Source organism: Meriones unguiculatus, chromosome 20, assembly GCF_030254825.1.
Source record: "Meriones unguiculatus strain TT.TT164.6M chromosome 20, Bangor_MerUng_6.1, whole genome shotgun sequence".
Classification (NCBI taxonomy): domain Eukaryota; kingdom Metazoa; phylum Chordata; class Mammalia; order Rodentia; family Muridae; genus Meriones; species Meriones unguiculatus.
Window position 1 is genome coordinate 52,959,351 of NC_083367.1, and position 24,535 is coordinate 52,983,885.

The 24,535-nt window shown below is 35.7% G+C and overlaps 1 protein-coding gene across 7 annotated transcripts in view; it reads right to left on the reverse strand.

Moving 5' to 3' along the window:
- Positions 1 to 24,535, reverse strand: part of Grik2 (glutamate ionotropic receptor kainate type subunit 2) — a 657,687-nt gene that overhangs the window by 377,881 nt on the left and 255,271 nt on the right. For all 7 annotated transcript variants that reach the window (XM_060373546.1, XM_060373542.1, XM_060373543.1 and 4 more), the window contains 3 exons: positions 21,042 to 21,223; positions 15,742 to 15,795; positions 10,179 to 10,352 (listed from right to left, as the gene is read on the reverse strand). In XM_060373546.1, coding sequence (XP_060229529.1) covers positions 10,179 to 10,352; positions 15,742 to 15,795; positions 21,042 to 21,223 — 410 coding nt within the window. The remainder of the gene's footprint in view (positions 1 to 10,178; positions 10,353 to 15,741; positions 15,796 to 21,041; positions 21,224 to 24,535) is intronic.

The window sequence follows — 24,535 nt, forward strand, 5'->3', positions numbered from 1 at the left end:
TTCCTGGTTTTATTCATTCTGAAGGAAATTGACTATTGCGTCCCTCTCCTACATGTATAATGACTTATGACTCAACTGCTTGAGAGAAAAAGTATTTGATCAAGGAATCAATATACTGAAAATTTAATCCATATCTAATAAAGATGTTTTTTATAGAATCAAGTGTATTTTATATGAATAACTACTGTTGTATAATAAACCATCTTTTTGGCTGGGGGTATAGTAGAGTAGTTAGTGCCAAGTAGTCTGGAGGTACTGGGCTTGGTCCTCAGCACACCCAAATCTGTACATTCTTTGTATTATGATAATGAAAATACTTTAAAATTTTTATCAACTTTCCAGTATTAAGATTGCAAAAACATAGCCTTTTAAGAAAAAGCCTGTTAAAATCTACCTTTTAAGAAATAAAAAGAAAAACCATTAATGATAAACCTTCTGTCTATTTTCAAAATATTCCATGGTAATCTAATGTTTACCTTAAGGATATCTGACAAGCCTCATCGATCTTTACAGTTAGCAAAGACTCAAAACACACGAATGAAGAGGTAATTATGAAATCCATGAAAGAATTTTCCACGTTCTCCTAGTTTAATACTGCACTTGAGAGGCAGCGCAGCACTCTAAATTCTGCTACATAATTTCTTTTTCAAATTCAAGTTCCTTATATACTGCCTAGAACGGTCAATAGTCAAGATGTTTTTTTTTTTTTTTTTTTTTTTTCAGCAATCCATTTCAATCCAAAATCACTTACAAATTCAGAAGATCAGATAGAAAGAGAAGAGACCTGGGGTACGGAGACAATGCAAGCTTATGTTCTGCCCAGCACTCCTTTTCACCTTCTGGGAAATTAAGTCTCTCCAAGCACCTCTGCCTCTCCAGAAGAGAAATCAATACACCTTCTCTTTTATTTATCTGCTTTGCAGTCATTCACCTAAGTTGCTACAAGTCATTAAGCCCTTTATTTCAGGTGCCACACGTAGAAACCTTATGGTGCAGGGATTATTTGATAACCTTGGATACTGTTTGTGATTCTCATGTAGAAACAGATTTGCTAATTCTGGAACCATGAGCAGAATTATCAGAGCAAAACAGTGTTAAGACTGCAGTGAAGCCCACTGGCCTGCTTTTCTAAAATATTCAAGAGCAGTTTTCTAGCACAAATGCTGAATTCCATTTTGAAATTTAAAAGAAAATCATAAAAATCAAGAATATATAAAAATAAACAATTATAATAACTACTTCACATAGCTTATAGTTTAATTATTATAATAGCATTGCCTTAAGACTAAAAGTTTTATCATCTTCAAATGATAGTTAAATAAAATACGTGTATTTTTTTAATGTTTTGGTATATTTTAAACCTGGCAATACTTTGGAAAAAGAAAACTACTTTCATCTTAAGTTATTTAAGTACGTTTTTCTGATAAAGTCTCAAATTTATTTTATATCAAAATCAAATGACTAGAACCACCCAGTTGTTGCTTTATGTTTAGAAGAGTAAACGTTCTCTCACAGGATTTTCTTTAAATTGAAGATAAAAGTTTGTGAAGTTATTTCTTATGATTAAAACAAAAGAAATATTTTTAATGTTGTACTGGTGGTGATGAGAACACTGGAAGAAAACAAGGTAAGATCTTGTGACATCAGTATCTTTAAAACAAAGAATTGTTCTTGGAATGTGCTTTTCTGCTTCCCTGAAGAATAGTGTACAGAAGTAAGTTTACCTTAGATTACTCACTATTGCTTGCTGCTGTCATTCAATTAAAACTTTAAACTATCCTTTATAAGTCTCTATGGTAAAACATTGTTTTGACACGTGCAGATTCTCCTTGTGATTGTATAATGCTTGAACAAAGGAGAACTTCACTCCTGTGACTTTTCTTAACCCTCTGAGTATACTATCTGATGGACTGAATAAAGTTGGCTATTGCATGAGTCAGCCTCATTTCTCAGCTTGATGTTTCCAGGTCTCACAAGTTTACTGAACAGGGACCTGAAGTGAACTAAGAGGTAAGAGTGGTTCCCACCCTCACAGAAGGAGGTGAATAGAAATAATGTGGCAGAAACCAGTGTGTGGGGGGAGGGGATGAGAAGGGGGGTTAGCTTGTGCATCTTTGTTTGTTTGTTTGTTTTTAAGAAGGAGCACAGCATTAAAATCACAACTATTAGATTGCTTTCAAGTTCTTTGTGATTATTCCCCCTGATTTCCAGAAGAAGGAACATTAGATGAAGACATACAGGACAGGGTTCTAAAGAGCGTTAGGAAGGCATTGCTCTGGACTCTTCCCATACTTAGGGAAGACAAGGATGGTATTAATCATAAGGAAGAGATGGCTATATTCCTTGAATGAATATAAACATGATGATTAAATTTTAAAATTTGTAAATAAGGCTAAAAAGATTTTTCCCCCCAGTTAGGCAGAATTGAAAGTAAAAACAGTGCTAAGGACAATGATGTACGTCATTGGTGAATCCTCAGCCTCCTTACTGAACCCTCCTTTAACTGCATATCTTCCATAGCCTGGAGTTGATCCTGAAGCATTGGGTAGGAAATTTGATAATCAATATATCCTTGAATTATCTCTGTTTTGAAATGTCCTGAAAGAGCCTATGAAAAAACTAACTTTAAAAGCCCAGGCAAGCAAGGGCACACAGCCACAGCAAGGGAAAGGAACTTGCTTACTAATTCCTCAGCCTCATGAGAAGTGCTTGGTATTTCCATTGCAATTTCAACAAAATTAAAATGTTTATTGTGATTAGACATGGATATAATGAAATATTTTCAAAAGGTCTGTGCTTTCTATGGACCTACTGTGCTATATTGTTATGATTTTTTTTTGTTGGTTTGTTTGTTTGAAGCAATCACCTACAATGGTTGCCATAGCATTTTTATGTAATTTTTAAAATGGTTCGTATCCCTTCACAATTTCTTCAGTGGCAAATTTGGCCCATAAAAAAGTTAAGAAACAAGGACTAAGGGTGATGTTGGGAATGTCACATATGAGATGCTGTTACTGGTAGATGAGTATCAGTAGATTATCAGCTGAATACTTTACTTCCTGCAGACCTCCCACGTGTTGGAGATATACCTATGTCTACTTGGACAAAAATTGATACAGGATCTGACTTTGGGTGTAGTTATATAAAAATTATATAAGGGCTCTCTGAGCCTTATGCTGATTTCATAGGAAGACTCAATTATGCTTTTCAGAAACAAGTAAAAGGGGAACAAATTCAAGAGAAATTATTAAAATAGCTGACTTCGGGAGTACCAATGAAGACTTCCAAGGGATAATCAGATCTCAGAAGGGGGAAGATGTTATAGACTTTCTGAAGTTAAGTAGAAATGTAGAGACCATAATTAGAAGCTTTAGAAATCTATGCTGTTCAAAGACACAGGCCAACAAAATGTTTCAATTGCGGCCAAACTGACCACTTAAACAAACAACGTAAATTGCTCTTAAAACAAATGAATACTCAAAATCCGTGAGCTCCTGGCTTACGCCCTAAATGCAAGAAAGGAAAACACTGGGCTAAGGAATGCCAATCTAAATATGGTAAGGTTGGCAGGTCATTGCCTAGCAACAACAACAATAGCAGTCAGCAACTAGAAATGGATTGCCCCTCCCCCAGGCCCTGCAAAATAAGAGGCTTTAAATCCAGTAACAGTAACATTTGTGCCAGCTTCAGATTACAAATCAATCGAATCCTTTGTTACAAGCTCTTACTCAAGAAAGTGCTGTTATTGATATTCCTTGCCCTAAAGATATTGCCATTTCTCCTCTTCAATGTCTTCTTAAGTTATATACAGGATACTGGGGACTTATACTGCCTGGAACAGTTGGACTTTTATTGGGTCTCAGTAGTTTATCCATAAAAGAAATTGTAGTACATACAGGAATCATTAATGATGATTATATAGGAAAAACTGCAGTTATGATCACTGTGCCCACTGATTAGCAATTTAAAGCAGGAGAAAATGCAAATTATTATTTTTGCTTTGGGTAGCCCCTTCGTACTCACACACACACACAAAAATGTGCTTCATAAAAGAGGGTAAAGCTGCAGCTTTAAGTACATTATTGAAGCAAAAAAAAAAAGAAAGAAAGAAAGAAAAAAAACATCCACTATTAGATATAAACTAAAAAAGAAAAAACTTTTAGAGGATTAATTGATTCCATAGCTGATATTTCTGTTATAACCATAGAATGGCCCTCCAATATAACTTTGGGGAAGAGACTTCCTACATCAAACTAATGCAGAAATATGTATTCCCACCTCAAACGCTATCTATTCTTCAGAAGTACATGGGCTAATGAGAAGAATGGGATAGTCAAACGAAAAAAGGACTAAGGAAAGAATTGCAAGAGATTATGGAACCTATATTCCCACAAGGACAAAATCATAAACATAAAAAAGGATTTCAAAGGGGGCACTGAAGAACTATCATGTATAAACATTACATGATAATCTAATGGGCCTGAATGAACACTTCAATGGTCCCTTTCTAAAGAAAAGTTACAGGATGGTCACCAGTTATTTAGAGAACAGTTGGAGAATGGGCACGAAGGACCTTCTTTTTCTTCCTGGAATTCTCCTGCTTTTTTGTTGCTGTTGTTGTTTGTAATTTTAAAATGTTGGCAAATGGAGATTGTTGATTGACTTACAGAATGTTAATGCCACCATGTGGCAAATAGTAGGTTTACAGCCCGGTTTACCTATGCTCATAGCTATTCCTAAAGTTCAGCCTTTAATGTGAATAGCTGAGCTGGGGTATCTAGGTAAGGGCTCTCCTATTCTGAGAAATAGGAGACAGGGGATGAGGGCGGTAGGGTATAACTGAGAGAAGAGGGAGGGGCCTATGAGTGAGATGTAAATTGAATTAATAAAAAAATAGTTTTAGATTTAACTTCCTTCGGTTTATGGATTTTAGTGTAGTTATATATGGCTAAAATCCCCATATAAATGAGTGTATACTATGCTTGTCTTTCTGGTTCTGGGTTAACTCACTCAGGATGATCTTTTCTAGTTCCATCTACTTGCCTGCAAATTTCATGATTTTCTTGTTTTTAACAGCTGAGTAGTATTCCGTTGTGTATATATACCACAATTTTATCCATGCTGCACGTGAGAGACATTTAGGTTATTTCCCAGATTCTGGCTATTATGAATAAAGCTGCTATGAACATAGTTGAGCAATTGTCCTTGTTGTATGGTGGAGCATCTTTCAGGTATATGCCCAGGAGTGGTAAAGCTGGGAAATCCACAGACCTAAATAACAAGGAGGACTCTAAGGAAGATGCTTAATTCTCATTCAGAAGAGCAAACAGAGTAGGCAACTGAACTGGTTGAAGAGAAGGAACAGGAGGAAAGTTGGCCATAGACGTCCTCTGAAAGACTCTACCTAGCAGGGGATTGAAGCAGATGCTGAGAGTCACAGCCAAACTTGGGCAGAGTGCAGGAAGTCTTATGGAAAAGTGGAGGTAAAAAAAGGACTCAGAAAGGACAGGAGCTCCACAAGGAGACCAACAAAGCCAAGAAATCTGGGCACAGTGGTGCCTGTAGAGAAACACTAACCAAGGACCATGCATGAAGAGGACCTAGACCCTCTGCTCAAAGGTAGTCAGTCGAATAGGCAGTTCAGTGTCCATGTGGGAGCCTTAGTAAGGGGATCAGGGACTGTCTCTGACTTGGACTCTATTACCTGCAGCTTGATCACTTCTCCCTGGTGGGGTGGCCTTTGCAGGCCACAGAGGAAAAGGATCCAGGCAGTCCTGATGAGACTTGATAGTCTAGAGTCAGATGGTAGAAGGGGGGAGGGCTCCCCCTTTCTGTGGTCTAAGTGAGGGGGAGTGAAGGGAGAAGAGAGAGGGAGAGTGGGATAAGGAGGGGACAATTGAGGGGACTACAATTATGATATAAAGTGAATAAATCATAAAAAATTAAAAAGTGAAAAATAGTTTTGGATTTAAAAGATTGCTTTTATACTATATATATTCACCCTGATGATAAAGTAAGTACATTTTACCTTTTCCATTCCCTTACTAAATCATGAATATCAGTACTGATACTACGTTAGGCATGAAAAACTTTCTTACTATGTGGCAATACTACGAGAGAAAGGTTTTAGAGCATGTGAGGTAGGCCTTCCTTTAGGCTTATGTTATTCATTATGTGGATAATATTGTTAGCCACTTCCAAATAGGAAGTGCTACAGTCCATACATGACATGAATCAAGATATGCTACAGAAAAAGGGTTTTGCACCTGGAAACATACAAAGGTCAGAAACTGCAATACTTGGGACTAATTACTACAACAATTAATTCACACACAAACACACACATACAATCTCCATTCAACAAGACAATTTAAAAACACTTAACAATATTCAGAAATTACTATGAAATATTAACTGGCTAGGCCCTGCTTTAGGAATACTGAATTATGCACTATCCAATCTATTTAAAAATCTAGAAGGAGATACAGTGTTATATAGTCCTTGCATATTATCTTGAGAGGCAAAGTAAGGACTAAACCTATTTGAATCCAGGCTAAATGAGGGATTTGCATATCACATGGATCCTTCACTTCCATTGCACTTATTTTTCCCACCAAATTTTCTTCTGAGGGTGTCATAGCACAGAGGATAAACCTTTGGAATGAATTCCTTTACACCATAAGAACCATAAAACATTAACTACTTACTGTAGAGAAATTCTAATTCAGCACACCTTTGATCCCTTTGGCTTGAATGCAGACACACCCTTAGCACACACCTTTAATTCCAAACAATGCAGATTATGTTAATTTGCAGAAGGAAACAAAGAAGTTTGGTAGTGATATCTTAATTGAGAGGCAGAAACAATGGAGATTTGACAGAAGGAGTCAGAAATAAGATAAACTCAGCTCTCAAGAGGACAGGAAAGAGAAGCTACTTAAGAGCAGTATTGTAGGGTTGAGACAGTAGATAGGGAACAATAGAGAGAGAAAGTAGGAAGACAATAGAGTACAGAAGAGAGTTCAGCAGAGAAGGCAGTACAGTAGAGAAAGGAGTAGGGTTAAACATAGATAGTAGAAAGTTCAATAGAGAAGACAGTACAGTAAAGTTGAGATGAGTCGGTCAGTTGAGTTGGGAGTTGATTGAGAGGTAGCAGAGTGAGGTTGTGTTCATGGCAGTTCCGTTGGTGGCAGTTCAGTTTGTGAATCTGAGAGACAGTTTTTACCAGGACAGTTATACAGAGACAGGTTGTACACAGAACAGACACAGGTGCAGACAGAAATAGTCAGAGAATGAGAAGGAAATTAGAACAGATTACTAGAGTTAGTTTGAGGCCAAGCAGAGCAATTCAGTAAGAAAATGAGAGAAGCCAGTTTGAATCAGTCACCTTTGAGAGGAGTTTGAGCCAGAACAGCTGAATTGAATCAGCCAGCCAAAATTCAGAAAGAGCTAGAAAGGGAAAGCTTATTCCGCAGTAAATCTCAGATGCTGAAAACATTCTAGGCCTAGATTAGATTGTAAAGGGGCTAAAAGCTTCCAGGACAGATGGAGTGAGGTCACCACTGAATCTGGCAAATAAAAGTTACTTTACACCGGATCTTTCTCTACTTGCTCAATAGGTAAATCAGGGGAAAACCCGATGGATGTCAACAATTATAGGAATCTGACCCTTAATGTTCTATATTACCCTTAACTAACAACAGTTTTTTAATAGATTTGCAACACTGCAGATTTTCTAATTTCATTTTCAGATTATTATGCAAGGATTGGAAATCATCATCAAGCTAGTAAGCTATGGGATTTTCTCATATGAACTGGATTTGTGATTTCAAAAGTTGTCCAGTCTTCTCCCATTCCAAAAACAGTACTTATTTTATTGACGGCTCATCTACAGGTATAGGAGAGACTCATGGTCCAGATATTTATCAATCTATCAATTCTTCTTTTTCTTCAGTCCTGCGAGAACTGGCTGTTTTGATTCATTTATTATGGTTAATTCCAAAATCCTTACCGCATTGTTTCAGATTCTGCTTATATTGTAGAATTATTTCCAGCCACAGAGACTGCTTTTGTTTTGTTTGTTGTTTTTGCATTCTCTTATGCTCTCATTACTATAGGAACTACCACATCTGCTTAAAATGCACATACATTCTATGTTTATTACTCAGAACATTGCACATTCTAACCTTCCAAGTTTTATTGCAGAAGGAAATAATATAGCTGATATATTAACCTGGCTGTTTTTATTTCTCCAGAATAGGAACATCAACATCTATACAATAATGCTAGCAGAATGTGTGTATGATACCATATCCTGCTTGGATAAAAGTGAAAACTCACACAGGAATGTCACATCTGTGCTCCCTTACACTGTCATCATCACATAGCTGGAGTTGATCCCAGAGGTAAATACACTAATAAATTATGGCAAATGGATGTTACTAACTGTGGTGTTGTGCCTCATATGCCCTCTATGCATGTTTGCATTCATAAGTGTTCCTAAATTTATTTGAGCGGTACCTCAATCCTCGTAGAATGCTTTTGCAGTGTACTCTTCTCTTATACAGACTTTTGCCGTTACGGGAGTGCCTACTTCTATAAAATTGGACAATGGACCAGCCTAAAGTAGTAAAAATTTTAAAACTTCAGTAAAGAATAGAATAATAATATGATGTGCACTGTATATCACAGTATTATATAATTCTCAAGACTAGAGAATAACTGAAAAAGAGTCATAAAATGTTAAAACAGCAATGATTTTAAAAATAAGAAAGAGGAAGCACCAAGGGATCTTCTTGTGTTTTCCCTTTTTTATTCTTAATTTTCAAAAATGCCTCAAAGTGATATATGTTCTAGAGCTCAAAAACATTTCTCTACAGATCATTCTGAACTACCTTTAGATAGCCCTGTGGGGTTTAAGCATCTGTCATTGCAAATGGCCCCACTGAACTATTATGGATTCCTCTTTGCCTCCTCCAGCCCTGTGCCACCAAAGACAACGTCAGAAGGCAAGGAGACAGTGGGAGTCACAAGAATGATAACAAACTTACAGCTAAAGGCAAAAGGAGATGTTGACAATATGAGAAGTCAAGTCTTCCCACCAGGACCAAGTTAAGACCCGATTGCACCAAGAAAGAAGTTACTTTACTAATGACTTTTGGACCATAATAGTCTCAAGCATCCATCTGAAGAAGAGACTGTGTTTAATATTTCCTTGGGACTTGAATCACTAACATTTTCATAGGACATCATAATACTTGCATATCTATTAGAGATAAATATGTATTTACTTTCTACAAAATAATAGAATTAATAAACATATGGGTCTTTTTTTTGAGCTTCTCTCTAGATTTCTGTGATCAATATAATAATATATTTAACAGTAATGGACATGGCTTAGACCTCTGGTCTTGCTGTCAGAGTATATAACATATGATGTTTTCACTGTTCTAATATTATTGAATGTGTTTATAATTTGGTGCTTATATACATATGCATCAAATGACAATTAGATGTATATACAACATCTTAAATCAAAACCACTCTGGATAGTATATTAAAAAATTAAAAGGGGGAAGAAGTCAGAACACGGTTCAGTAATGGCGTCGTATGAGGAAAATTCTGAATTCTTATAAGGAAACTCCAAGAAACAAGACAAGAATCTTGTAACCTGTTTCTTCAAAACACAGAATTGTTCTTGGAATCTGTTTTTGTGCACCTCCCAGGGATAGTATATAGGAATGAGTTTACCTCAGATTACTCATTATTGCTTGTTTTCATCATTCAATTTAACGATTAAACTATCCTTTCTGTGTCTCTATAAAAAAAATGCTTTTTGCCACATGTGGCTTGTCCTTGTGATTGTATACCACTTGAACTCATGAGAACTTTACTCATGAGACCTCCCTTAACCTTCAGAGTATAAATTGTCTAGAACACTGAGTATATTTAGCAATTTTAGAAGACTTCAGTCCACCTCATTTATCAGATCATTCTCCCAAGTCCCAGCACACATAGACCGGTGACATGTAAAACTAATAGAATTATTTGCAATAGTACCTCCGATATCATATCTTTTCTGTCAAAACATCAAGATGCTGTTTGCACCCAGGAGATTTAACGATTCATGCAATAGTGCTTAGAAACACAGAATGTGATTGTTAAGATGTTGTTCATACCGTCATGAATCCATCCAGCAAACCTGAGTCAGGTTTTGGAGGTGCCTGCAACCGTTCCATAGACCACTTTTCAATGATGGACGAGACTTGGGTATTCTCTGTATTTAGTATTCTGAACCCTGTCATATTTACGCCACTGTATCTGTAGGGCTCCACATCAAGAGCAAAGAGGTCCTGAAACAGAAATTGTCTTGTGTCACCAAACGCAGACTGAATTAACAAGTTTACAGTACTGAAATCATCACTTTTTATATTCCTTATGATACTTACAGCAGTGATTCCAAGTCTTACAAATGAAATAACCTTATGATTTTACAAAGCAAATGAGTTAGTTTTGCAATGAACATGTATATTGTTTACATTATAAGTTAAGCAACAAAAAATAGGTCTTTCTGAAACATACATTTAGTGTTTCTATAATCTTTCTAGTTTGGCCTTATGTTTTAAGCATGCATATTTTTGTCTTTACCCTACCTCTTACTATTTAGTCACATTCTAGTTTTGTTTTGTCTGGTTTACTTTTGCTTTTCTAATTGCGTTTACTTGGAAAATTGCGTTTATGAAATATGGCTGTAATTAAAATTTTTATTTTTTAATATTAATTACACTTTATTCAATTTGTATCCCAGCTGAATCCCCCCCATTCCTTCCCAGTCTCACCCTCCCTACCGTATATCCTCCCATGCCCCTCTCCAAGTCAACTGAGAGGGGGGTCCTCCTTCCCTTCCATCTGACCATAGCCTATCCGATCTCATCAGGACTGGCTGTATTGCCTTCCTCTGTGGTCTGGTAAGGCTGCTCTTCCCTTATGAAGAGGTGATCAAAGAGTCAGCCACTGAATTTATGTCAGAGACAGTCCCTATTCCCCTACTAGGGAACCACTTGGATAATGCTATTGAGCTACATCTGAGCAAAGGTTCTAGGTTATCTCCATGAATGCTCCTTAGTTGGAGTCTCAGTCTCAGAAAAGACCTCTGTGCCCAGATTTTTTGGTTCTGTTGCTTGTTTTTAACTTCAATTTTCCTTATCAATTTAACTATTTTTCCTTCTTGGTATATGTTGGCATATATTATTTATTTGCATCTTGAATGAAATATATCTCATCTCTTTGCATTAGTTTATATGAATTGAATACTATAATTTTAAAGATTATCCTACAGTACAGAAGAACACAACTCAGAACAATGTCAAGTGCTTTCTATTGTATTTTATGCCTATCAATGGAAAGTATAGCAGTACTTTGGTGTGACTATAACCAAGCAAGTGAAAGACCTGTTTGAAAACAAACAAACAAACAAACAAACACTTTCAAGTATTTGAAGAAAGAAATTGAAGAAGATATCAAAAGATGGAAAGATCACCTGTGCTCATGAATCAGTAGGATTAACATAGTGAAAATGACCATCCTGCCAAAAGCAATCTACAGATTCAATGCAATTCCCATCAAAATACCAACACAATTCTTTACAGACTGTGAAAGAACAATTCTCAACTTCATATAGAAAAAAAACAAAACAAAACAAAAAAAAAAAACAGAATTGCCAAAATGATCCTGTGATCCTGTACAGCAACAGATGATCTGAAGGTATCTCCATCCTTGATCTCAAGCTGTACTGTAGAGCAACAGTAATAAAAACTGCATGGTACTGGCATAGAAAAAGAATTGTCGATTAATGGAGTCGAATAGAACACCCAGAAATAAACCCACACATATACTGATACTTGATGCTTGACAAAGAAGGCAAAACCATTCAATGGAAAAAAGAAAGCATCTTCAACAAAAGGTGTGGCCTAACTGAATGTCTGCAAGTAGAAAAAGGCAAATAGATCCTTATGTATCACCTGGACAAAGTGAAGTCTAAGTGGATCAAAGACTTCAACATAAAACCAGACACACTAAATCTGTTAAAAGAAAAAGTGGGCCTCTGAAAGCCAGAAGAAGAAAACAGGAAATAACCTCAGAACCTGCCACAGAAGGCCTCTGAAAGCTTCTGCTGTGTAGATTGTCAAAGCAGATGCTGAGCCTGATGGCCAACTGACAGGCAGAGTGAATGGAATTTTATGTAAGAAGTGGGAAGTAGTAAGAGCTGGAGAGGACAGGAACTCCACAAGGAGAGCAACAGAACAAGAAAATTTGAACACAGGGAACTTCCCAGAGACTCATACTCCTACCAAGGACTATTCATGGAGATAACCTAGAACCCTGACAATGCAGCCACTTCTGATGAGAACTGATAGACTAAGATCAGAAAGAAGGAGAGGAGGACCTCCCCTATCAGTGGACTTGGGGAGGGGTATGCATGAAGAAAGGGAGGGGAGGGTGGGACCGAGAGGGGAGGAGGAAGGGGCTTATGGGGAGGATACAAAATGAATAAAGTGTAATTAATAAAAGTTAAAAAAATTTAAAAAAAAGTGGGGAAAAGCCTAGAACTCATTGGCACAGGAGACAATTTCCTGACAGAACACCAACAGCACAGGCTCTAAGATTAACCATAAATAAATGGGACTTCATGAAACTTAAAAGGTTCCATAAAGCAAAGGACACTGTCATCAGAACAAAATGACAGCTTACAGACTGGGTAGGATCTTCACCCACCCTATATCTAACAGAGAGTTAATATCCAGAATACATAAAGAACTCAAGAAGTTAAAAAGCAACAAAGCAAGTAATCCAATTAAAAAATGGGTTAAAGAGTTAAACAGAGAATTCTCTGTAGAGGAACATAGAATGACAAAGAAACACTTAAAGAAATGGTGAACATCCTTAGTCATCAGGTAGACGCAAATCAAAACGACCCTGAGATTTCACCTTACACCCATCAGAATGACTAAGATCAAAAACCCAAGGGATGACACATGCTGGAGAGGTCGTGGAGAAAGGGGAACCTTCCTCTATTGCTAGTGGAAATGTGAATTTATACAACCACTCTGGAAATCAATCTGGTGCTTTCTCTGATAATTAAGGATAGTGCTTCCTCAAGATCTAGCTATACCACTCCTAAGCATATATCCAAAAGAGGCTCAAGTACATAATAAGACATTTGCTCAACCATGTTTGTATCAGCTTTATTTGTAATAGCCAGAACCTGGAACAACCAAGTTGTCCTTCAACTGAGGAACTGATATACAAATTCTGGCACATTTACACAGTGGAACACTACCCAGCAATTAAAAACAAGGAAATTATGAAATTTGCAGGCAAATGGTGAGAACTAGAAAAGATCATCCTGAGTGAGGTATTCCAGAAGCAGAAAGACACAAACTGTATATACTCACTTATAAGTGTATATTAAACATATAATATAGGATAAACATACTAAAATCTGTACACCTGAAGAAGCTAGGCAAGAAGGAGGACCCTGGGTAAGATGATCAATGCTCACTCAGAAAGGCAAACGGGATGGACATTGGAAGAGGAAGAAAACAGGAAACTGGACAGCAGCCTACCACAGAAGGCCTCTGTAAAACTCTACCCAGCAGGGTATCAAAGCAGATGCTGAGGCTCATAACCAGAATTTGGGCAGAGTGCAGGGAATCTTGGCAAAGAAGGGGGAGATAGAAAGACCTGAAAGGGATAGGAGCTCCATAATGAGAGCAACAGAACCAAAAAAAAAAAAAAAAAAAAAAAAAAAAAAAAATCGGGGCATAGAGGTCTTTTCTGAGACTGATATTCCAACCAAAGACCATTCATGGAAATAACAGAACTGCTCAGATGTAGCCCATGACAGTTCAGTATCCAAGTGGGTGCCCTACTAAGGGGAACAGGGACTTTCTCTGACATGAACTCATGGCCGGCTCTTTATCACCTCACCCTGAGGGTGGAACAGATTTATCAGGACACAGAGGAAGACAATGCAGTCAGTCCTGGTGAGACCTGATAGGCTAGGGTCAGAGGGAAGGGGAGGAGGACCTCCCCTATTAGTGGATTTGGAGAAGGGCATAGAAGGAGATGATGGAGGGATGGATTGGGAGGGGGCGAGGGAAGGGGCTACAGCTGGGATACAAAGTGAATAAACTGTAATTAATATAAAAAGAATTAAAGTAGAGAAGTGTAGAAGTAGTTTGTTATAACTTTCTCAAAATAATTATTTTATTATTTTCTTAACTATGAGACCTTAGTTTTTTCTCAAAAATTCTTCAGTGATGTTGAATCGAGTTTAAATAGCATTGTCTAGAACTGTGTGATAAAAAAATAACCTGTCCATCTTCTTCCTACTACCAAGTTTCTTAGCAAGGGTGTTTGATGTAACATAATACTTGCTGTGTAAAGAATTCTGCCTGGATAAATCATTGTCATCTCAAAATCTATTGAGAACTACTGGATTTTAATAATGACCCTCAAACCAAGAAAAGTAAGTTTAACATTTCAAACACATAGCAATAATACTGACTGGACTGTTCATCAACAAAATGGAAAAAAAAATGCTTCTATATAAATTGTTGAGAAAAATTAAGTAGACTTTGATGGATGATCTAAGAATAATATTTAAAGTTTTAAATGAAATCAAAGAGTAACTGATTTGGAGAGTAATAAATTAATATTTAAATGATTTGAATTTATAGTAATGTCAGAATATTTAGAATTGGTCTATAATAATTATGAATAATATACACATGCATTTAGTCTTTATTGAGGCAAAGGTGATAATTGATCATTAAAAATATGGCAATCTAAAGGAAAATGGGATAGAGGCTGAAAATTAAAAACGGGAAAGAAAGGATTAATAATAAAGATAGAAATCTACTTCACAAGAGAAAGAAGACCTCTTAACTGTATGGATAAAAAAAATACAAGTTAAGCATTGCCTCGTGATACACTCATATAATCCAGCACTCATGAGACATAGATAACATTGCAAGTTCAAAGCCATCCTGGCTACATCTCAATAGGACAAAATGAAGGAAGGAAGGGAAAGAGGGAGGGAAGAAAGTGAGAAGAAGGGAAAAAACAAAGTAGGGAAAGAAAGAACAGAAAGAAGGTAAGGTAAGTATCATTCATAAAAAAGTAAAGACAGATTTTCATGTATAATAAAAATGTCATATGTATTTGAAGACAAACTATGAAGGTAATTTGCAATTTTCTGGATGCAAATTAGAGCTGTTAACCTAGAAAGTTAAATTAAGCATAAACAGTTTAATTGACTGAGAGAACATTTTGGAAGCCTAACTTTCAAAATCATAAACATGAACACAATACTAGTCAATAAACAACAACAAAACAAAAATGAGGAGAGATAAGAGTATAAGACATCGTATTTGCTGAATACATTTTTAGCAAGCTAATTTTCAAATCCATTATGTTCTGAAAGTCTCTGAAGTCCCATAAAACAGATATACCATATTTTTGCTGATATTTGAATTAATATTATTTCAAAACCATCAGCTTCTTCCCAAGAGTTATTAGTTCTGCCTAGGTATCCAGGTTCTATCAAAATAATATAAAGTACAAGTAGAAACATGTTCTTCATTATAGTACATTTCACTCAAAAACATATTTTCCACCCTTTTTAAGAGTCATAATAAAATCCACAGTATTATTTTTAGGTTTTAATAAATTACTTACCAGAGTGGTAAATATATAATGATAGTATTCTGTCATCATTCCCATAGCTAATGCCTAAAAGGTAAAGAATTAAAAGAAACAAAGAGATTAATATTGAAGGTGTACATAATGTGAAATATATTATTTAATTATGAAAGGTATTGATATAATAGTACAGTTTAATGAATAATTAACCTCAGTTTTTCATGGTACATAAAATTGGATCACATAGAGCTTTCCCCATGGTTAAGAAAAAAATTAGTTGTTATTAAATTAATTTTGAACTAATTCTTCTGACAGCAAAGCTATTCCTTGATTGTTTGCAATTGTAAGGCTTATAATATTATATTTTGATGGCATTAAGATATAAATTAGCACATATTTGTTTCTTATATTTCCAATATTCCCACTACAAATATCCTAGTGAGGGGCATTCTTTTATTTCATTGGCTTTGTTGAACAATTAGAAGAAAGAGCTGCAAAGAACAGTGTAAAATAGCACTTTTCCCTCCAGCACCCTAGACATGACCACAACATTAATTAAGGAAATGTAAATCATAATTTTAAAAACATATGGACAATTAGAAGAATATTGTACTTTTTTTTTCAAAGATTAGATAAAAATTGGTTTTGTTTTCTTTTCTACAGCTCTTATCGATTTTTGACTGTCAATGATCTTAGACCATGTTACTTTTGTGTTGAAACTTGTAGTGATGAGAAACATCTGTAATTTTCAACTCTGCAAAAGTAAGAGAAATGAGTAATAGCTGACAGTGAGAACTTAAAATCTACACATTTGTTTAGATGAACGAAGAGCTCCTAGTTAAATGTAAGTATTCTCATCTAATAGTTTCCCCAAAACTACTGACTGTGCAAAAGTCATTTGCTAAGTAGCTTTTTCAGCTACAACTTGTGTGAAATGAAGAGGACAGCTTCCTAGACTTAGGTAGGACTTCACCAATTAAGAGGAATAAAATTACAAGATTTATAATTTATAACACAAATCATTCAGTGAACAAAATATACTTTCATTGAAAAAAAGAAAACATATATAATAATAAATCAATGCTTGGCAAAATAAAACAAGTAAACGCAGGAAAAAATTTAGGAAAAAATTGCTGATTTCTATTTCTTTAATTAATAACAATTCTATAACTCTATAACCTCTGGTCAAATTATCTTAAGCAAAATAAAAGTATATCTTCTTTATTAAACATTTCAATTGCCTGTTACAGTAGAGAATGTTTGCTGCCGATATGTGCAGGAGCCTTCTCATCTCCACGATCAATCAACAACAATTCAATATTGTCCTTGTTTCTAAAAACATTAGCTCAAACTATGAAGAAATGGATAAATTAAGAACATGTTGTCCAAAGAAAAATATTATTAATATTTCTAAGTATGTCAGAAGTTAATTACATTGACTATTTAAATTTCTATAAAAACTTTATAAAGTAAGCTCAACTATGATATGCGCTGACAGGAATCTAGGGCATAATAAAAATGAATTAATTCCCTGACAGAGTAAAGATGGATACATCTCTGGCTGTTGTAGTGTAGAACTGACTAAAAGACAAACTGGAGAGAATAAATGTGAGAACAAAGTTATCTGAATCAATGACCACCTGGAAACACATGTGAGAACTGTCTAGGCTAAATGTAGAGATTTTTTTTTTTTTTATCATACAACAGGTATAATTACAGATTTGACCTATAAGGGGAATAGAAATTACATCTATGGTATGAAAAGTGTGACCTGTGCTGCCAGAAGGAAAGGTATCTTTACAAGAAAAATCAGTTATGGCCTCATTCTCTATCACAGATTAAAGAAGGAGGAAGAGGAGGAAGAGGGGGAAGGGAAGGTGGAGGAGGAGGAGAAAACAGCAGCCTGGTTCAGTCTAAATCCAGCTTTAATGTTCGAGAAGACACATCTTGATATCTTGGGGTCTCTATTAATGATGCCTCCCTACCCCATTCTAAGTGACACAAACTAATTGTATTCCATTTAGATTTCTTCCTACATATTTATCCATGTAATTTTATATGAGTGTATATTATATACTCTCAAAGATGCTGATCCTTTTCTTAAAAATATATATATACGATTCTAAAAAAAGAAAGTCACTCTTTTTTTGTTGTTGTTGATAACTTGTAACTCCTAGCATTTCAGGCCCGCATATGAAATTGTGCTGCGGAGTTAGGGACGGGAGCTGAGCACATTAGGGGCGAAGGTGGGCTTGCTTCTGACATGAGTGTTCTACTGCAGCCATAGGTTTCTTCTTTATAACCTTGAGAAGTCTATAATAATAACTAGGGTGGTTTATGGCTTTATGTGAAAATTTTACAAACTTAGATTTTGAAACCAAGAATCAACTATAACCTATGTGACCTTAGATAAGTTAAAAATGTAAGTATTTATCCGGTAACCTCATGAAGGAAACAAGAGAAGTATTATCTCAAAAGATTATTTCAATTGCCACTCTGTATGTTGTTTCAGCTACACATCAACATGTCTTCCCACACCTTAAATCGCATAAAAGGAAAAAAAATTGTGTCTTCATATACAAGAGGCCTCAAAAATATATTGTGACATACATCATATTTTTATAAAGATCGAAGATTAATTTGTTTAAAATAAAACTCTTAGGAATCTGCAGTATTAAGCTGGTTATTTTGTCATCTCAGCATATAATTTGCAAGCCGTTTATTCTAACAGCTAGATTCAGGAATAATATTGCTCATACTTAACAAAAGCAAAGGCCAAAACATATATTAACATTAATTGTATTTTGTAACTTCCTGCTCTGGGTGTATTTGCATCAGCCTTTATATTTTTTTCAAGATGAAGGTTTTTATTTCACATTCTCTGATCTGAACTTTGAAGACCTTGATTACAGTGTTCCTGTGTGGTAGAATGTCTTCGTGTGGTTTTACTTCAGAGAATCTTGGCTTTGCTTTAGGGAGTTCTTTGTGAGAAATCTGAATCGAGGCGGGAGTATCCCTTGCTCAGGCATACCCATCGATTAATGCATTCAACTTGCCTGTGAGGAAATCTAGTCAGCCCGAGATCCACTCACTTTTAAAGCTTTCGGGCAAAAATAACCTGCTTCAAATTCTTTGTTGCTCAGTGTTTAGTCAAAAGTCAAGTTAGTTTGAAGAAACATTTAAAAATTGTAAGAAAACAAGGTTAAACTGTCTAAGGCCACCTTTTTTTGTTTGTTTGTTTGTTTTTGTTTTCTTAATTTTTGTTTTGTAATTGAAACACTTTCTGAAAACTCATCCACTTTTCTTTTCAGCTCTGAATGGAAAACATGGGGTAGTCCTGCATTAGCCAATGTTAAAAAATCTCAGAAACACACACACGCACACACACACACACACACACACAGACACACATGCAAGCACATACACACACACCCTGCAGCTTCACCCCACACCTCACTGTACTGCACAGCTAGGCACAGCACAGCACGGCAGGAAGGCACATCCTGTTCTGCTTGGCTTTTCAGTGCTTTAATAAACACCATGACCCACACACTTGGGAAAGGAAAGGGTTTATTTGGCTTTTGCTGAGTGATGAAGTAGCAACAAAATTATTTTATACTTGGAGGTCACCACAAATGGAACAACTGTATTAAAGGATCAAAGCATTAGAAAGGTTGAGAACCATTGCTTTTGAGTAATATCTTATCACTGAGGGAATTTAGAGCAGGAACTAGAGCCAGGAATTGAAGCAAAGACCACGAAGGAACAGTACTTATATGGTCTCTGACTTGCTTTCGGTTAGTTATCTTCTACAACCCAGAACCACCAGGCCAGCAATAACACCCACAGCTGCCTGGGCTCTACTCCCATCAGTCAGAAATCAAGAAAATGCCACACGGGTCAATCTGATGGAGGCAATTCCCTGAGGATATTTAAATATCATTTGTGGCTTTGTTTTCATTTTCAAACAGAGCAGGGTTTACACGAGGAAAGATACAAAATGATGGATACATCTAATAGAAGCCTGAATACACACCCAATGATTAGAGGTTTTCTCGTCTTCCAAACAGCAAGGACAAGTCAGTTAGATCTTAAAGGTAAAACCTGATCTATTGCTTGTTTGTTGGAAGCCCAGAGAACAGGTGCAAGCTTGTTTCCTGTCTCTGGAGGAAGACAAAACCTCCTTTCTAAATATAAGCAAGAGTTGTTTGAAAATCATCTGAAAATATTCACACAAGCTTTTAGTGTTCATTCCATCATTATGTTCACACTGAAACAAATCAAAAATCAAAATCAAGCATAATCCCTCATATACTTTATTGCCCACATATAAAGCTAGAGCAATATCCCAATCAATGAAATACTTCACTGTAGTAAAACCAGCATTCATACTGGACTCCTGAACAAACATGTGTTTGATAAGCTGACCATGTTATAGCAGCATTTACTATTGGTACTTATATTTAATGGAATATTCATCTGTATCTTCATCACTCTCCAGTACAGATATTTTATCCCATGTTTAAAGGCTTTAAACACAATTTACTAATTTAGCCAAACCACCATAATGTCAGTCCAGTATTTTATAAGATTAAATGACAAAAACATAAAGATTTGAGTTCAAATCTAAATTTTACAGCTCAGTAAGGGCATTGCATTCTGAATTTATTCTCAGGCCAGGTGCTCATTTATAAGAGATCCTACTAAATAACTCCTACTCTCTAGATTGCAATTAGGATGATAAAATGTTGGCAATATGTTATTTTCCTGACAAACCGATAGATTCTGAAATTTCCTTTTCAGTAGGAAAGCCTCTATTGCAGAATGAATACTGAGAACATCACTGAATGGGCTGCTTATTTCTCTGCAACTTCCTTGCTAATACATGCTGTTCAAGTCACTCAGTCTCTCTGAGGTTAGATTGAGATAGCCCGCTTTCCTTTGTTCACAGAGACGATGAAAAAAAAAAGCACGTATAAAAGGCATTTAATTAGATAATAGATACAGGCTGAATCTTTTCATATTATGTTTTATCCTCCTGGCTGGATATAGTATCCATGAACTCTTTTTCCTCATTCCAAAATAAAAAAGAAATATGTATATCAATCAACAGACAATTGAAATTAGCTTCAAAATTTCAATCTGTTTTGAAGACCTTCAATAGTTACATTTTCTAAAACAAATTAGCTGAATGCTATTGTCAGCTTGTCTTCTGTAAAATTATATTAAGATGATTTCTCTGACCTTTTAGTTATGTAACACTAAATTTTTACCTTTAAAACATAGTGTAAAAAATTTTGTAAGGAAACTAAGAATTTAAGCAGCTTGAAGTTTACCTGTTTTAAGATGCCTGCTGCCATTTCATGGCTACAGTCAAAGATCACATGGAACTCCTTGCCTCTTTTCATTTCTTTCAGTAAAGGCTTTGCATCTTTTGTATCTGCTGGAAGCTGACGGATTTTAAGTCGAAGATTGTACCTTGATGGAGCTTTGATGAGCTCTTGCAAGCGAATGAGACCTTTAATTAAAAAGAAAAAAAAAGAGTAGAAGTAAATCAGAGTAGCTCATAGAATCATGAAATGTTAAGTACAATGTGTGATCTTCTTGGTCACATGTAGGTTTTTCAGTGCAGGTAATGGCAGTAGCATTGAAGCGTCTTTCTTTTTATGTATATTTTCTTTTAAACACTGTTTTATTATGTCATCTAATATGTCCCAAAACGTCCTTTGAATTCAGGCTGGCCATGGATTCCCGGTGATCCTCCTGCCTCGACTTCCTGAGTTCTGTATAAGTGTGTGATGTAAGCACGGTAACAGAACATGCAATTTCAGATATTAATGCTGTGAGCCTTCTCCTAGACAAACATTTCAGTGATGGCTATAAATATATCAAATCACTGATATATCTTAGAAGATCACAAAATACACAAAATAGTTTAAAATAACAGATTGTCATTTATTGATATAAATAGTTTCCAAATACTGAAACAGTTAATATTTGATACACAAATCCTTGTAACAACAACAACAACAAAAAAAAGGACATAGTTACAATGTGTGATTGAATTTCTCTGTGGAGTGTCTCAAGTCAAGAAATTTCCTGTCTCCTCCATCTGTAAAAGCACCTGCATATTTCTGTCACTGTGTTACTACTTCCTATGAGGAAATATTTTAATGAAAATTAGTACCAGAGTAGGAAAAGGAAGGATTTGTAGATAACTAATCAGGCCTCTTTTCTCTCTCGTTTTTCTATGTATATGAGCACGGAATGTTGGTAATGTGGATGGAGTCAAACTCTATAACTAAAATCCACTGTCTATTCATAGAGCCTTCTAGATCATGAGAATAAAACCACAACGTGGTATTTTAACCAATGATCAATATTTTAAAATGTTCTTATTTTGTCACCAATAAGATACATCATATAAAAATATTATACATGATGTTGGAGATCAATTACTAAAAATAGGTGATAATAAAGGTGATAAATAAGGTAATAATAAAGCAGAATTTCTCTAAGAATTACTCATTTAAAATGCCCGTACATTTTTTAAACTAAATCTCTACCTTCTGTATAATATTACACAAAGGCAAACAAATCAGACACTAACCATTACTGGATAAGAAGAAGGAAGTTACTCAACCTATTTATTTTATAAGATTATGTCATAAAATAAAGTCTACCCTAGTTTGCCTGTTGGGTTTGCATCTGGGTTCAACAATCTAGGATCTTTGTAGATTCCTACAAGATTCTGAGTTCTCTCTAATAGGACAACACTGTCTGTGGAGTAACACACAAAACACAGAAAGAAACGTGCCTAAATTAGCTTTCAATAAATTATAATTTACCACTATTGTTACATTGGCCAACATGGAAAGAATATCAAATATTTTTAAATTGACTCTTGGAAGATATTTTGACCCTGAGTTATACAGAAGACAATCTCAAATTTTTTTGCTGTACTCTATTTTTTAATTAATTAATTAGCTTGTTTGTTATAATTTATTCACTTTGTATCCCAGCTCTGTAGCCCCCTCCTTGTCTCCTCACAGTCCCACCTACCCTCTCTCTTCTCCCAATAGGCCCCTTGCAAAGCCTACTGATAGTAGAGGACCTCCTCCCCTTTTATCTGACCTTAGCCCATTAGGTCTCATCAGGGCTAGCTGCATCTTTCTCTGTGGCCTGGCAAGGCTGCACTCCCCAAAGGAAGGTGATCAAAGAGCAGGTCACTAAATTCATGTCAGAGACAGACCATGCCCATCTTACTAGGGAACCCACTTGGAAAATGAGTAGCCTATGGGCTTCCTCTGAGCAGGGAGTCTAGGTCTTCATGCATGGTCCTTGGTTGTATTATTGGTCTCTGCAGAGTCCCTCGGCCCAGGTTTTTGGCTCTGTAGGTGTCCTTGTGGAGTTCCTATCCCCTCCAAGCCTTTCTATCTCCTTCTTCTTCCATAAGTTTTCCTGCAGTCTGTCCAAAGTTTGGTATGGGTCTCAGTATCTCCTTCAATATTTTGATTTGCAGAGTCTTTCAGAGGCCATTTGCTCAACTATGTTCATAGCAGCTTTATTCAAAATAGTCAGAATCTGGAAAAACCTGGATGTCCCTCAACTGAAGAATGAATACAGAAAATGTGGTACATTTACACAATGGAATTCTACTCAACAATTAAAAAACAAGGAAATCGTGAAATTTGCAGGCAAACGGTGAGAAATAGAAAAGATCATCCTGAGTGAGGTAACCCAGAAGCAGAAAGACACATATGGTATATACTCAGTTATAAAGGATATTAGCCATATAATCTAGGATAAACATACTAAAATCTATAGTCCTTAATCTCAAAAATTTAAAGAAAATTTTTGAGATGTTGAAGTGTTAGCAAAGGAGAAAAGAGCTATCACGTTACAAATTAACTCAACAGTTTGGATTGACAAACCTCAGCTGACTCAGAAATAGACATTTTCAGAAGAATAGTGTTTGCAGAGCTCCTCCTAAATATAAAGCCTGCCAAGTATTTTCAAGTCTTTAAAGAGCTCATGTGGATAGTTCATTGAGCTATCAGGTACAATAAATGTTTACTTATTCTCTTCACACATATACATCCCTGCTGGCATTAATGGAACAGATTTCAGCTTGCCAGCTTCCCTGGGGAATGATATTGAAACACGAAAAAAAAAAATAAATCACTGATGCTAGTAGGAGCTGCTATCTCCTACATGAGAATCTGAGTGAAGTGTTGTCTTCAATTATTCCTTTGACATGTGTTTTGTGCATGATTTCTGTATGGTGGACACTGTTTCATAGATAAATACAATCATTGAAATAATACTTTTTTAAATCTAATCTTTAGCTGTATTTGATAGTTTGATGAAAGTATTAATATACAAATGTAGTATTCATTTGCTTTTCACCTTTAAATACTTGAATAAGAGTGGCTCAGTATTTCAATAAGAAAGAAGGAATCTAGAGAGTTTGAAAGTTACGTGGAAGCATTTTGTACTCGTGATTTCCTTCACCTTCTACATTGGGTGGCTGGAGTCCTTTTGTGGATTCTAAGCCTTCAGTTGCTCTATCATATGACATAATTTCTCATCTTCTCATATGTCTGCTCAGTTTCCTTGCCTTCCTGTTTTCTAATGTTTTAACAGGAATCTTTCTCTAAATTCTAGTATTTAGAACATCTTGAATAAAAAGGAGAGGACTAACAAAGTAGCTTCTAATGCCTTTAAGACATCAAGAGAATGACTATATTCCTACTTACTATATGGGAAGTATTTGATAGCATCCCACTAATTACTTGATGGGATGTATTTTTATTTCATTGTATCTTTT